General features: G+C 44.6%; 1 protein-coding gene across 15 annotated transcripts in view; it reads right to left on the bottom strand.

Moving 5' to 3' along the window:
- Sptan1 (spectrin, alpha, non-erythrocytic 1) overlaps positions 1 to 15,312 on the bottom strand; it is a 64,871-nt gene that overhangs the window by 40,913 nt on the left and 8,646 nt on the right. For all 15 annotated transcript variants that reach the window (XM_063284505.1, NM_171983.3, XM_063284503.1 and 12 more), the window contains 8 exons: positions 10,764 to 11,003; positions 9,370 to 9,495; positions 5,734 to 5,874; positions 5,346 to 5,492; positions 2,983 to 3,116; positions 2,742 to 2,886; positions 2,351 to 2,505; positions 722 to 857 (listed from right to left, as the gene is read on the bottom strand). In XM_063284505.1, the coding sequence (XP_063140575.1) occupies positions 722 to 857; positions 2,351 to 2,505; positions 2,742 to 2,886; positions 2,983 to 3,116; positions 5,346 to 5,492; positions 5,734 to 5,874; positions 9,370 to 9,495; positions 10,764 to 11,000 (1,221 nt within the window). In that variant the 5' untranslated portion in view covers positions 11,001 to 11,003. The remainder of the gene's footprint in view (positions 1 to 721; positions 858 to 2,350; positions 2,506 to 2,741; positions 2,887 to 2,982; positions 3,117 to 5,345; positions 5,493 to 5,733; positions 5,875 to 9,369; positions 9,496 to 10,763; positions 11,004 to 15,312) is intronic.

Genomic DNA, 15,312 nt, shown 5'->3' with positions numbered 1-15,312 from the left:
CTCTCGCTCAATCTAGCGCTAATTCTGATGGTCTGGTTGGTCAGTGAAGCCCGTGATGCCCCTGCTTCCCCATTCCCAGCACTGGGACTACAGGCGAGCTTAACAGGCTATTGTTTATGTGAGTACTGGGACTCAACTCATGTTCTCATGCTGCCCTTAAGGCACTTTACCAGTTGAGTCCTAACCAAATAACAGCTAGTCTTCAATATAACATACTTTGGCGAAGTACCAGAATAAAAAAAACAAAACAAAACAAAACAAAAATAATCTAAGTTAATTGTACTAACAATAAAATTCAATAGGCTTTAAAAAAAAAAAAAAAACTGAAAAACCAGGGGCTCTTGGAGTACAAGCTAGCTTCAACCCTGTTATATAGCCCATTCTGGCCTTGAATCCCTGATCCTTCTGCCTATACCTTCCCAGTCCTCGGTTTAAAGTTGAGCACCATCAATCACAGTTCTAGACAGATATTTCTCAGACAGCGCAGATGGGCAGGCAAAGTAGAAGCACCATTAAGTAGAAAAGGCTTGCCTCTCTCTCGGCCCTCATGGATAACATTGAATCCTGCGCTGGAAGCAGGCAAGGAGATCCCCAAAAGCAAAACCCACAGCAGACTGTACAAGAGGGAGATGACAGTTTTGACTACAGGGTTCCCAAACAGCAGAGTCCTGTCCCACCACAGGCTAATGTGTCCAGATGTAGAAAATCCTGGAAATATTACCTTGTGCTCTTGATGCCTGTCCAGCAGGGCCTCAGCACCAGCCACGTCATTGGCCAGTTCATCTGCATTGATGAGGGCTTTCATTTCAGTCACCCAGCTCGTGAGGTCACGGAAGTCAGCAAGAAAGCGCTGAAGCCTTGGGAAATTCAAAAGTATGTCACATCCAGTGGTGCTCTCAGAAAAACAGGTTCTGCTGCTCTGGGATGTAATGGCCCCATCTTTTCTCTTTTCTTTTCTTTTCTTTTCTTTTCTTTTCTTTTCTTTCTCTCTCTCTCTCTCTCTCTCTCTCTCTCTCTCTCTCTCTCTCTCTCTCTCTCCCCCCCCCTCTCTCTTCCTTTCTTTTTGCTGTTTGCAATGGGGTCTCCTTATGTTGTCCTGGCTTGTCATTGCCACTGACTTGCACCTCTAACTTCCTTGCTATACTCTGGGCCAACTCAAGGTGACCAAGAAGCGTTCGTTACCTTTCCAGTTCATTTACTGAGTTGTAACAGGCTATCCTACATGGTGCTGACAGCTCTGAGGTATTTTCATTCTGTCAGTCAAAGTAAACAAGAGCGGACAGAATTTATGAAGTTATAAATACTACACTCTACAAAGCTGAAAGTCTCTCTAAAATAATTGTAATGTAGATCAGGGAAAGCACCCTATTTTCTTATTGGTTGTAGAGGAATTTTAATCCAGTAACGTGGCTGCTCTGATCATGACTTTCTAGGTCTGTGTGATCTGGTTGGTATTCAGATATACCACACCTTTATCCATTCTGATTGGAATAAAGACATACCCTTAGCACACACCTTGAATCCCAAACAAGGACATCTAATTGAGGGGCAGACAAAGTGATGAATCAGAGAAAGATTTGAGAGAATGAGTCAGATAGGCTCTGCCTAACTCAAACAAGAACAGACAGGAAAGGGAGGCTATTTAAGAGCAGTGCAGGGGGTTGGGGATTTAGCTCAGTGGTAGAGCGCTTGCCTAGGAAATGCAAGGCCCTGGGTTCGGTCCCCAGCTCTGAAAAAAAGAACCAAAAAAAAAAAAAAAAAAAAAAAAAAAAGCAGTGCAGGAAGAAGAGTAGTCAGCCGGGAGACAGTGCAGTGGAGTTAAATTCATTTGTGAGTTCAGTGCAGGTCAGCAGAGGCAGCTGAACCCAGAGAATAAGGAGGAGTCAGAAGATTAGAACAAACTAACTAGTCAGTTAGTTTGAAGCTGAGTAGAACAATTCAGTTGGAAGCTGAAAGAAGCCAGATTGAATCAGTCAGCTTGGAGAGGAGTTTAAGCCAGAACAGCTAAGCTGAATCATCCAGCCAGAGTTCACAAAGAGCCAGAAAGGCTAAACTTATTCAGCAATAAGCCTCCAAGATGACAATTCGATCTTCAGAGTAAAAATTACTCTTATGGGGGTGGGTGGGGGGGGGAGTACCTCTCAGAGACAAGGGGACTGGGGATGAGAGGACAGAGAAGAGGAGCAACATTGGAATGTAAATAAATAGTAATTTTTTAAAAAGTAACTTTTACAATTGGTGATTCCTGGCAGGGTGCAGATATATTCTTTGTCCCTAAAATTGACCCTCTACCTCTCCTGTTTATACAAGAGTCACTCTGACTGCTAAGCACCACCACATCATTTGCTACCTGTATGAGTCATCAAGCCGTGCATGTCTCTCTGCGGCCAGAGTTCGGATCTGCTCCCAGTTGGTAATTAGTTCCTCTCGCTTCACCTGGATCTGGTTGGCACTCAGAGGGTGTGACTGTTGCAGGCGGTCAGCCTCGGCACACAGGGCTTTCACCTAGAAACAGATTCTATCAGCATCGCTCTCCGGCCCTTGCTAATCGACTGACATAATCAGTGGTTTTCAACCCACCTTGTGGCCAGGTGTAGTGGCACACACCTGTAATCCCAGGACTTGGGAGGCAGAGGCAGGCAGATCTCTGAGTCTGAGGCCAGCTTGGTCTACACAGTGTGTTCCAAGATAGAACTACACAATGAGACGTGGTCAGAAAAACCAAAAACAAACAAACTCACCTTGTCCTCTAGAGCAGCAAGATCTCTCTCCAGACCCTCATGCTTCCGAAGCAGAGCTTGAACACTTGCTAAGTCTCTGCCAAAGTCATCAGAGGCCATTAACTGCTCTTTCTCCTTAATCCAACCAATGGTCTCATCTACATCCCTGCAGAAGAGGAACCAGTCAACTCAGGTATGCAGCTATTCAGGAGCACTGGGACACCAGAGTCCACGCTCTACCCTGTGCTCACAGCCCTAGTACCTGTTAAAGCGCTGAACCTCGGCAGCACCAAAGAGCTTCCCCTGCCTTTGAAGAGCCAGGCCTTTCAGTCGCTGCCAAGCTGCATTCACCTCCTCCTGCTTGGTCTTGATCAGCTCCTCTTCCGGGTGCTGCTCCTAAACAGGGAAGAGAATGAACCGATCTGCCTGCCACCTCTGGCCCCTGCAGGTTATTCTGGACTTGGTTCAAGAGCACAAGTCTTCACACCATAAAGAAGCCCAGGTCTGTGAGAGGAAGGAACTGCAGCTCAAGAGAGCACCTACTTTAAATAGACTTTCTATTCCTTGGAGAGTATGCTGAGCCTGTACAGAGTTATAAATATTGGTACCAGGTTTTGTTGCTGTTTTCTCTTTTTGAGACAGTATCAGTATATCACTATATTATTCCTGGCTGGCCTGGAATTTGCTGTGTAGACCAGGCTGCATAGTGATTCCCCTGCTTCTGCCGCCCAAATGTTGTTGTGCGTATGCTTGTTCACTCCAGGCATTAAACACACTGGGGATGATGGAGAGATGGCTGAGTGGTTAACAGCTTCGGTGGTCTGCAGAAGACTGAGGTTTTTCCCAGCACCAACACAGTGGCTCACAATTCTATTACCTCCGGTTTCATAGGATCCAATGTCCTTTTCTGACCTCCATGGGAATCAGGAAGACATGGGGCACACACACATACATGCAAGCGAGATATTTATACACAAAATGAAGTACATCTAGTAAATGAAAATTTCAACAAAAACAGACACACTGGGTCTCACTTAGCATAACTTCATCAATGTACTCCCCTTACTTCAAATGCTCAAAAAAACCCTAGCATTTCAAGTGTCTGTGAGCAGCAGCTAAGCATTGTCTGCCAGACACACAGCTCTCAGGGGCCAAAGTTTATTCCCAGACGAGGACAGGGGAGAAGTTGTTACTAAGACCCTGCCCCACCCCCACGAACATTACAGAGCTTTGTTTTCTCTATATGCAGAGGGTAGGTTGGGTACTGAGTACTGAGTATTGCACAGTGAGGCTTAGTGCCTCTTGCCCAGCATGACTCTGCAATGGCTTGGGACTTGAAGATGACACTGGCTCTCTACAAGGACAAGATATTATTGTGTACTTCTGCTATCCTCTCAAACACTGACTAAAAATGGAAAATGTATTGACGCCAAAGACTTGGAAATTTAAAATTTGAACTCCTTCAGTAGACTCCTTTCTGCCCCCAACCCCAAGCAAAAAGCCCTGCTTCCGAAGGCCTGATCCTGATTTCTTCAGAGCATATTGAATGGCAGAATAGCAGATGGGGATCATATGAAAACAGTTCTTATGGAGCAATGGAGAAAGGTGGTTTTGCCCACCCCATCCCCCTCTTTTTCCTTTTTTGGGTTTTAAGAAAGGGTCTACCAGTAGCCCTGGCTCGTCTTGAACCCACAATCCTCCTGCCTCAGCATCCCAGGGCAGGAAACAGATGTCATCAAACCTAGCTGTCTCTGTCCCTCTTAAGGGCCTCCAGAGCTACCTATGGAGAACCCATTTACTATCAAATCCTTCTAGAGGCCCTCAGAGCCCAGAAAAGCTTCAGCAGGAAAGAAAGAAGAGCCATCCTCTACTGATGGATACCTGCCAGAATTAGGTAGGAATTTACTACCACGCCCTGGTTCAATGTCTGAGAAAACCCAGAGACAAGTTCATCCTGCTCAGCCCCAAAGTGGATGGAGAAAAGAAATCAAATGAGCTCTGCCTTTCCTGCCCAGGGCCACAAGGTAAAGCATGTCCTTACTTAGGGACAATCAGAATGAAGTTTTACTTACATCTAGACAAAACTCTTAAGACACTTGTAAGAACTACTTATAAAATCTGTAGTACTATAAAACTTATAGTACTATAAAACTACAGTACTATAAAACTTATAAAACCTGTAGTACTATAAAACTACTATAGAAACTAGGGATCGTAGCTGGGTATGGTGGTGCACTTCGGGCGGAGGCAGGCAGGTACCTGTGTGTTGGAAGCCAGCCTGGTCCACAGACAAACCTCCAGGACAGCCAGGAGTAACAGAGATACCCTATCTCAAACACAAAAAGGGATCAGACAGGGTGGGACAGAGGCTATGAGTACTTGCTGTTCTTGCAGAAGACCCAGGTTCAGTTCCAAGTACCACAGGGTAGCTCGCAACCGTCTCTAACACTAATTCCATTGGCTCTGATACCTTCCTTTAGCCTCTCCAGGCACACACACAGTGCATGCAAAATACTTGCATACAAAATTAAGCTAAGGTGGCCCATTCCTTTAAAACTCACGAATCAGGACATCCTAGACGGCCCCCTGATGCTGTAAACAATGTACACCAACACTATTCCTCACCTGGATAAGTTTGGCAGCAAACTGGTTTACTTCATTAACTCTTTCTTCATGAGCAGCCAGATCAGTTTGAAACTCTTCAAACTTCTTCTGTAGTACCTCTACATGCTCCAAATCCTGGCCCAGCTCCTCAGACGTCACAATTGCTTCCTATTCAGGGACAGAACCAGCTCCAGTCAGCCAATAATCAATTAAGAAAGCTTGCCATGAAGATACATTAGGGTCCGGGCCACATTCACTTTAATGGACAATTCTCTCTGTAGTTCTGACTTCTGTCTTCTAAGTGTTCTCAGAGATTTCAGGATTATAAAATAAAAGGTTCCTAGAGAGCAGCTGAGACAGTCTCCCAATCCTGCCCTCCATCTTACCTAGGGCTGCCCTCGAAGCATACCTTGTCATTGATCCAGTCCATTACATCCTCACACTCCCGCAAATACTGCACCAGCTTCTGTGCCTGCAGCAGTTTGATTCCTTTCTCCCGCATCTTCTCCAAAAGCAACTCCCACTGGCGGTGCAGCTCCATTAAACGTGTCTGGAAGTTAAAAGTCAGACCTTTAAGCTAGGCATGGTGGCACATACCTTTAATCCCAGCACTTGGGGATAAAACTTAGATCTCTGCACTTTATGCTAGCCTGATCCACAAAGTGAGTTTCAAGACAGCTAGGGCTTCACAGAAAAACCCTGTCTGGAAAAACAAAACAAAAAACCACAAAAGCCAGTGAGGTGGTTTAGTGCATAAAGACTGTTTTTTGCCACCTGAGGAAGTCATAGCCAACAGAGAGAACAGATTCCTGAAAACTGTCCTGTGACCTCCACGTGCTCACTGTGAAACATACTTCTTTTTTCCACTCTTATACGGTAGAAAAAATTAAAATTAACAAGAAGTACAACGTGGAAATCTTGGGTAACAGTAGAAGAATGCCATCAGCTCTCAAACGGCTCTTCACAGAAAAGGCCTTTAGGGCCTCACGGCGACAGGAGTTGAACACAACATCTCAAGATGAGATGTAACCTCATCCCCACACAGTAGTCACAGGGCATAAAGTATTCACTTCCCAGCATCATTGGGTGTTCACAGCACAGACCTAGTAAGAATCTGAAAACTGAGGGGAGCATTTTAAAAGCATTTTAACCTGTGTGCTGTGTTCTAATCCCAGGTTGGGACCATGATTATGTCCACCCCATAACACTGGAAGTTTCTGGGTAACACTAACAGGCAAAGTTATATCACACAGGTTCAAACACAAACAGAAATGGAATCTGGGATCCACCCATGTTGAGATGTCACCGTCAACAAGAGGGAAAAAAAAAAAAAACCTGAAAACCAGAGAACAATCAGCATGGGTGGAGTCTCTTACAAACAAGTATGAAGGTTCACCAGCAGAGAGAAAGCTGTGAGGAAATGAGAGCTCACACAGTTCACTGCACAGCACCATGACTAAAAGGGAGGGAAAGGCATAACCAATCAATACTCCACCTACTCGGATGTGAGACCCAATGTGGGTGGCGGTGACTATGGGGCGCCAAGCTGTCCGGTATGGTGTAAAAGTCTAAACCGGTGACAAGACAGGTTATACAGGACATAGACACAGCCTTCTACTCCACCCACTTTCCTATCTGCTAATGATGCCTGCCAAACTAACTTTTGGGACAAACTGCCAAGGCAGGTCAGCATCACTATAGGAATGGTGAGCCCAAATACTGGGTGACAGAACTCTTAACAACAGGCTTACAGACTGGACAGACCTTACCCACAAGTCCACGGCTCAACCACACAAATTTCATTTTAACACAGTCAAATCACAACTCAGATGGTGGCATAATTTTCCCAGCCCTGAAAGTCAGAGACGGCCCAGCCACAGTCCAGGAACATGAGCAGGTAGGGCAGCAAGAGTGTTTAAGAAGCATCAGAATTGACTGGGTTGGAAAGAAAGTCTGGCTCTGACTCAGGAGATTTCTCAATATACCATGAGGCAGCAGTGGGAGCTTTCAGAGATGTAGAGACAGGGAACACTACAGAACTATGACAGGCACGGAACACAGAAGGCTGTTCCAGAAAAGAGAAGCACCATGGAATTCTAATTCTCAACTGTGGGACATTGGGCAGGTTACTCAAAATTCTTTAAGCCTGGGCTGGAGAGATGGCTCAGCGGTTAAGAGCACCCGACTGCTCTTCCAGAGGTCACGAGTTCAATTCCCAGCAACCACATGGTGGCTCACAACCATCTGTAAAGAGTTCTGATGCCCTCTTCTGGTGTATCTGAAGACAGCTACAGTGTACTTATATATAATAAATAAATAAATCAAAAAAAAAAAATTCTTTAAGCCTTGATATGTCTACCCTTCTATGATACAGAGAAATGGAAATCTTGCAAGCTTATGAAAATTATAAACATCAGCCAAGTGTCTTGCAGTACCTTACTAGTTACTAATAGGAACTTGAGAGATGCTAGCTAACATTATATATAATTGATTGATAAGCTCTCAAAATGAGGCACAAATGAACTCAGCTTTGGGCCCTCCATCTCACAAGAGGAATCCCAAAAGTCAAATACTTAAGTTTCTCTTGGCCTAACTGTAGCTAAGTTATACTATACAGTCTCAGGAAAACTTCTATTAGGACCTAACAAGCCAACTGACTTCATTTACTTAATAGGACTATATTAAAATGATGGAGAATAAGGGTTGGGGATTTAGCTCAGTGGTAGAGCGCTTGCCTAGCAAGCGCAAGGCCCTGGGTTTGGTCCCCAGCTCCGAAAAAAAAAAAGAAAAAAAAAAATGATGGAGAATACTTGTATTTAATTGAGAGATATAATACATTAGCCAAACGAATTCAATATAATTAATCAGTTGGTCACAGGACAACTGGCACTTACTTTTCTTAAAATCATTACTAATAGTTAACAGTTCCTAGCTGGGCATGGTGGTTCATGCCTTTAATCCCAACACTGTGGAAGCAGAGGGAGGCTAATCTCTGTGAGGTTAAGGTCAGCCTGGTGTACAGAGCTAGTTCTAGGACAGCTAGAGCTACACAGAGAAACCCTGTCTTGAATTAAAACAAACAGACAAACAAAAAGCTGAGATTCACCAAACAGGGTCCATTTTAGAAGACCCAAAGCACGAAAGACACCAGCAGAGCAAATATGGCACAAATGTCTTTGATGAGGTAACACATACTACGATCTCAGCTTTTGGGAACCAGAGACCAGAGATTACAGTTCAAGCACAGCTAGATCCTGATACAAAGCAAGAAAACAAAACACATAGATAAACAAGAAGCACATGTATCAAAGGGCTTAAGAGATGACTCAGCAGAGAAGTATACATATCTCTCTCAGAGTCCTGAGTTCAGTTCCCAGTACCCATATGAGGCAGCTCACAGCCACCCATAACTCTTGCCTCAAGGAATCCAATGTCCTCCTTGGGCCTCTGAGTCCTCACGCACAAACACATATACAGTTAAAGTAGAAATTAAATTTTAAAAATGGGTATCAAAGATAGGCTAGACAAGAATATCTCCTTTTGAGAAAATCAACATGGTAAAGAGAAAAGGGTGCTTTCCTTTAATACTGTGGCATCATTAAACAGGCATAGAAAAATTATTTTCTTGACTCAAAAAACTAATAGACCTGAGTTTAAAGTTGCCTGTCTTGAGGTTACCAAGCAGCCTCTGAAATGCTAGAGCTGGTTGACAATCTTAACATATGAATGCATGCTGACCCACTCTCCTCCGAGAATACTAATACTGTTCCTACCACATACACAGACCCTGCTCCCCACCATAATAGCACCTGGCTTGTGGATTTCACTAGGAGACGTAGAGTGTCTCAAGTCTGGGAGAGCTGAACTTCCAAAGTATTCTCTCTCTCTCTCTCTCTCTCTCTCTCTCTCTCTCTCTCTCTCTCTCACACATACACAAACACACACACACACACACACACACACACACACACACACACACACACACACACACACACCCCAGGCTCCAGCAGGTGAGGCTTTCTAACCAGACAGCGTTCCTACTTACCCGGATGGTCTCAGATGCAAAGTGCCCTTCAGAAATCATCAAGTTTCCTGTCTCATCCAGCTTCACAATGGCTCCTGAGTTGGCCTGTACTTCAGCTTCAAAGGCTTGGTGTTTCTGGAGCTTTCCCTGGTAGTGGCACACAAGTAAGCCTCAAGTGTTACCATACAACACTTCTCTTGTCCTCATCCCAAAGGTCCCATGTCCTAGGTTCCATCTGCACTAATGAGGGAGGCAATCACTCAAATACAGAGGCTAAATATCTCTATAACCCTGGCCTATGAGCACTTTCGACTTTGCAGGATATTTAAAATTTACTGTCTATGGAGAAGCAGCTTTTATCTAGAAAAACAGGATCACACTCAGTTTTCCTAGTGCACAAAGTTTACCCTGTTTAATCCGGTCGTTGACATTCCAATTGCTTTAGAAGCCACACTTAAACTTTGCCTGCATTCTATTTTTTTTTAAGATTTATTTATTTATTTTATATATATGAGTACACTGTAGCTGTCTTCAGACACACCAGAAGAGGGCATCGCATCCCATTACAGATGTTTGTGAGCCACCATGTGGGTTCTGGGAATTGAACTCAGGACCTCTGGAAGAGCAGTCAGTGCTCTTAACCGCTGAGCCATCTCTATAGCCCTCTTTTTTTTTTTTTGCATTCTATTTCTTTAGTTTTGTTTTTTTAATTTAATTATTGTATGTATGTAAGTACACTGTCACTCTCTGTAGACACGTCAGAGGAGGCAAGCAGATCTCTGAGTTTGATGCTAGCCTGGTCTACATATTGAGTTTCAGGTCAGCTAGACCGCACAGTAAGACCCTGTCTCAAAAACCAAAAATCCAAGACCTTTTCTGGAAATGCCTGGCCTTCTAGTAACTTTGAGATAGCAATTTAAGAACCATCAGTGTAGGGGTTGGGGATTTAGCTCAGTGGTAGAGCGCTTGCCTAGCAAGCGCAAGGCCCTGGGTTCGGTCCTCAGCTCGGGGAGGGGGGGGGGCACCATCAGTGTAAAATAGTGGTTCTTAATTTGTGTGTTTGCCAAGAACATTAGAAACACAAATATTCACATTATGATTCATAACAGTAGCAAAAATTAGTTATGAAATAGCAACAAAAATAATCTTATGGCTGGGGGTCACCACAACATAGGGAACTGTATTACAGGGTGGCAGCATTGGGAAGGTTGAGAACCGCTAGTTTAAAGTATGCAGAAAATGTCATGCCTGCAAGCCACTCTCACTCCGCCCTAACCCCTCATGTACTAGCTAGTGTCTTCTCAGAGCTCAGAGTGGGTCTTTACAATGTGTCTGACTTACATTCTTCCAGCTACCCAATCTTTCCTGGGCCCTTGACTTCTGAGAGGCAAGAACGGCTGGCAGCTCAGACACACCTGCAAGTTGGTGGGGTCTTTGTAGTTCTCATCAGAGGCAACTTGAAGCTTCTCCTGAATCCACTTCTCCAGCTCCTCAGCATCTCTCTGAAAAAACTGGAAGCGATAGGAATCCTCCAGTTTCTGCCGCCGCAAGGTAGAGAGCTCCTTGAAGCGGTGGTACCGATCCAGAACCTGCTGTCGTCTCTCCTGGATGTCCTCGGCTGTTTCCAGCACTTTGACCCCACTTGGATCCATTTTCTGAAAAGACAGATTGACCGCAAATAAGCTCCAAAGACGAGATACGTAATGGAATTAGGCTCTCTGAAGGTAAGGAATCAGAAAATCCAAGCGTAAAGACCTTAGGAATAACAGCTATTTTAGTGGTTTTCCGTGACCCCTGAAGGGTCAAGACCCATAGGCTGAGAACCACTGAACTGCTTATTTACTCCTCAAAGCAACTACAGACTCTGGCTCTTCAGAGGATGGCAATTAAAAGTGAAGGAGTGAAATGGAAGAGCTAAGGGGCTTCAAGATTCAAAGGAAACATTGAGGTCTAAAGAATTAATAAATTTAGGGGGGTTGGGGATTTAGCTCAGCGGTAGAGCACTTGCCTAACAAGCGCAGGGCCCTGGGTTTGGTCCCCAGCTCCAAAAAAAAGAAAAAGGAAAAAAAATAAAATAAAATAAGTTTAGGAGGTTGGGGATTTAGCTCAGTGGTACAGCGCTTGCCTAGCAAGCACAAGGCCCTGGATTTGGTCCTCAGCTCTGAAAAAAAAAAAAAAAAAAAAAAAAGAAATACAAACCTTAAAGAATTAATAAATTTACTCAAGAAATCTTTTCATCTTGATTTTGAATTGTAGATGTCCAAATTACTTTAAAAAATGTTTTTTGTTTGTTTTTTGTTTGTTTGTTTTTGTTTTTTGTTTTTTTGAGACAAGGGTTCTCTGTGTAGCCCTGGCTGTCCTGGAACTTGCTCTGTAGACCAGGCTAGCCTCTGCCTCCTGAACACTGGGATGACAGGCATGAGCTACCACCATCAGGGTGACTTTAAAAAAAAAAAAAAAAAAGACAGGTATCATGTCATAGCTGGTCACTTGCTATGTAGTTACAGAAAACCCTGAATTTCTGACCCTCCCGGGTGCTGATATTACAAGAATGTTCTACCAACCCAGGTTTTATGCTGTACTGGATCAAACCCAGGGTCTTGTGTACACTAAGTACTTTAACAAAAATGAGATATATTTCCTACCCCCTATTTACTCTTATTTAAACCAGCTTTCCTCTTTGTCACAGAAACTGTGAACACTGGAGTAACAGACAGTGGGGCTTCCCTCAACCCTAATTGTTGTTTTGTTTCTTTTATATGTGAGTACACTACCAGCAGAGGACATCCGATCCCATTATAGGCCCTCTGGAAGTCTTAACTGCTGAGCCATCTCTCTAGCCCCCTAAACCCTAATACTAAACATGCAATTTTCTAAGCAGTTTTGCCAAATTTAATGTCAAGAAGAGGACTTGACTGTTGACCGATTATGTGAGAAACAAAGATAATGCTACTCAGATTGTGTAAGAAATAAGTCACCCAGGGAATGGAGGACACGGGAGTGGAGCAGCTGCTTAGCAAGGTCATCAGTTCCACCTCAGCACCAAAGAGGAAAAAAACATTTATACTCTAGTCATTTAAGACCACAGAAAAATAGATGTAATTTTATAACAAAAAGCTTCTAAAATTCTAAATTCAGCAATACATGACCCTGTAAAAGCTGCCTCTCCTACTACACTGGGAGTGGCTAGGGATGGGAAGCGACCTTTACCACGGTCTTGGCATACACCCATCAACCATCCTCAACATCACCAACAGAGCTCCTCTCAGGAGGCTGAGGCAAGGGAATGGAGATGTCAAGGCTAGTCTGAGTCACGCAGTCAGATGTTTCAAAAAACAAACAAGATGAGCTGGAGAGACGGCTCAGAGGTTGAGAGTATTGGCCACTCCTCCTGAAGAGGCAGGTGAGGTTCCTAGAACCCACATGGCAGCTCACAACTGCCTGTAACTTCAGTTCCAGGGGATTCAATACCTTCCTCTGACTTCATGGACACCAGGCACAAACATTGAACACATAAAAAGCAGACAAGGGCTGCTGAGATGGCCTAGGGTACCATACACTCCTGGCAATCTACAGACATGGGGGAAAAATCAATTCCACAAAGTTGACTGCACAAGTTCCCTCATGATTTACACACGCACATACATAATGCACACTCACAGCCCGTGTCGGGAATGTGGCCCACGCTTGAAATCTAAGCACTCTGATGGGAAGAGGCAGAAGGATTGCCACAAGTTCAGAGCCAGTCTGGCATGCATATCAAATGTGAGGCCCACAGCTAGGCTAGAGTGACTGTTTCAAAACAAAGTACAGTCTAGAGGGATCCTGAGTACGTTAAGTAGGGAAGGTGAGCATTAGGGTCCCTCCAGTACTGTTCTATGAACTGTATAAACGGCATAAAAGCTGTGTTACTTGAAATACCTGGGAGCCCTCTCCCTGTCCTATTGCCTGCTGCAGCTAATGGATGAGGGAATGTCTGGCAGGCTCAGGATAGGCTCAGGATGAAAACCTGGGAGGGTGCTGCCCACACTCACAGGAAAGAATACTTGGTGAGAACTGTGTGCACCCTGACCAGCTTCAAGCACAGTGTTCTCATGACAATGTTACCCTTCCAGGTGATTTAACTGTAGCACCACGTCTTTCAGATTACTCTCGGGAGTTACTGGTTTGGTTGTCTGGTTTCTGTGGTATAGGACATCTACCCTGCATGTTAAGCAGCAGCCCACCATTGAGCCGCACGTGCACATGAGTGCCTGTATTATGTGTGTGCTGGCTCAGTTGGTCAAAGCACTTTGCTGATCACAGTTTGATTCTCAGGATTCGTATGACAGGAGAGAAGCCACTCTTACAAGCTGTCTGTTGACCTCCATGCACACGGGGTGCAGGAGAGCCCCTGGACACACAGATACACATATGCAGTAAACATCTTAAGTATATATGATTACTACTGTGGGATGGCGGTGGTAAGAGGTAAGAAGGGAGAGGTGGGAAGAAAGTGTACAGAGCACAGCTCTCAACAGCACTGAGCTCTCTCCCGCTCAGTCTTACTTTCTTTTTGTTGTTGTTTTGTGGTTTGGTTTTTTTTTTCCCCGGAGCTGAGGATCGAACCCAGGGCCTTGCGATTGCTAGGCAAGCGCTCTACCACTGAGCTAAATCCCCAGCCCCTCCCCCCCCATCTTACTTTCTGACACCCGCTCTCTTCACTGAACCTGTCGCTTACTGATTTGACTTGGCTGCCCAAATAGCTCCCCTTCTACCAGCGACTTGAGTCCTGAAGCTCGCGGCTAAGCCTAGACTTCATAACAATTGCTTTCCTGCTGAGCCGCCTCCCCAACCAGCAAAGAAGTCCTTCTCTAAAACACAATTCTCTGGAAAACGCCAAAGCCATTTGTACAGTTTTTTTAAACTCTCCATGGAACTGGAGATGACTTTTAACATCTGATTCTCCTGCTTGGGATTAGATACGCCTGGCTTGTACGTAATTCTTTTGCCTACAATGTCCCATCCCTTCTTTCTCTGGTAAGTCCTTCATATTCCCCAAGATACATAGAAATAAGTACGTTCTAAGCCCTGTTCCCTGCCCCATCTCTGCTACACTGTAAGGAGCAGAGCACATGTACCTACTTTCTCTGGATGAGCAGACACCTATTGTCTGAGACTCCTAGCTGGTTCTGGTGGAAGGGGACTTAGGAATGCTCATTTAGCCTGCTTCCTGCTTCCCTCCAGTCTGTGTACCACAGCAGTGAAGAACTATCATGCTGAGAAGGCCCCTAGATTTTTGTGGGTGGAATCATGATCTGGATGATCTGTCTATATACTGTTCAGGTCACAAGAAGAAAAGGTGGATGAACTGCAAGGCCATGAGATACATCCAGAGAAAGGCTGCGCTATAAACAGAGTCCTACCTGACTTCCTTTACCCTGACTGCTTCTAGCATCAGGAAGTATTTACAGACATAGGGTGTTCTTGGTGTGTCCCAATATCGTACTCTGCTCAAAGAAAGTTTAGACTCCCCTCTACAAAAAAGAGGGTAGAAATGATAGCATATCACATGGATGGGGGGAAAGAACCCAGAGACTGGGAAGAAAAAAACCTATCTTCAATGGGGTTAGGGATTTAGCTCAGTGGTAGAGCGCTTGCCTAGCAAGCGCAAGGCCCTGGGTTCGGTCCCAAGCTCCAAAAAAAAAAAAAAAAAAAGAAAAGAAAAATAAAAACCTATCTTCAGTGGGAAATTTGGGGAACCAACCAGGAGTATTAGTCAGGAACAGTTTCCCTTTGCTGGACTATCTAATTTTTCTTTTCTGCTCCTAAGGTGAGAAGGTAAGATAAACCATGGACGATAAGCCCATTTTTTTTTTCTTTTTTTCGGAGTTGGGGACCGAACCCAGGGCCTTGTGCTTGCTAGGCAAGCGCTCTACCACTGAGCTAAATCCCCAACCCACGATAAGCCCATCTTAATAACCA

This window comes from Rattus norvegicus, chromosome 3 (assembly GCF_036323735.1).
Source record: "Rattus norvegicus strain BN/NHsdMcwi chromosome 3, GRCr8, whole genome shotgun sequence".
NCBI lineage: Eukaryota > Metazoa > Chordata > Mammalia > Rodentia > Muridae > Rattus > Rattus norvegicus.
The sequence above is the reverse complement of the archived record's forward strand: the minus strand, read 5'-3'. Positions and strand labels throughout refer to the sequence as shown.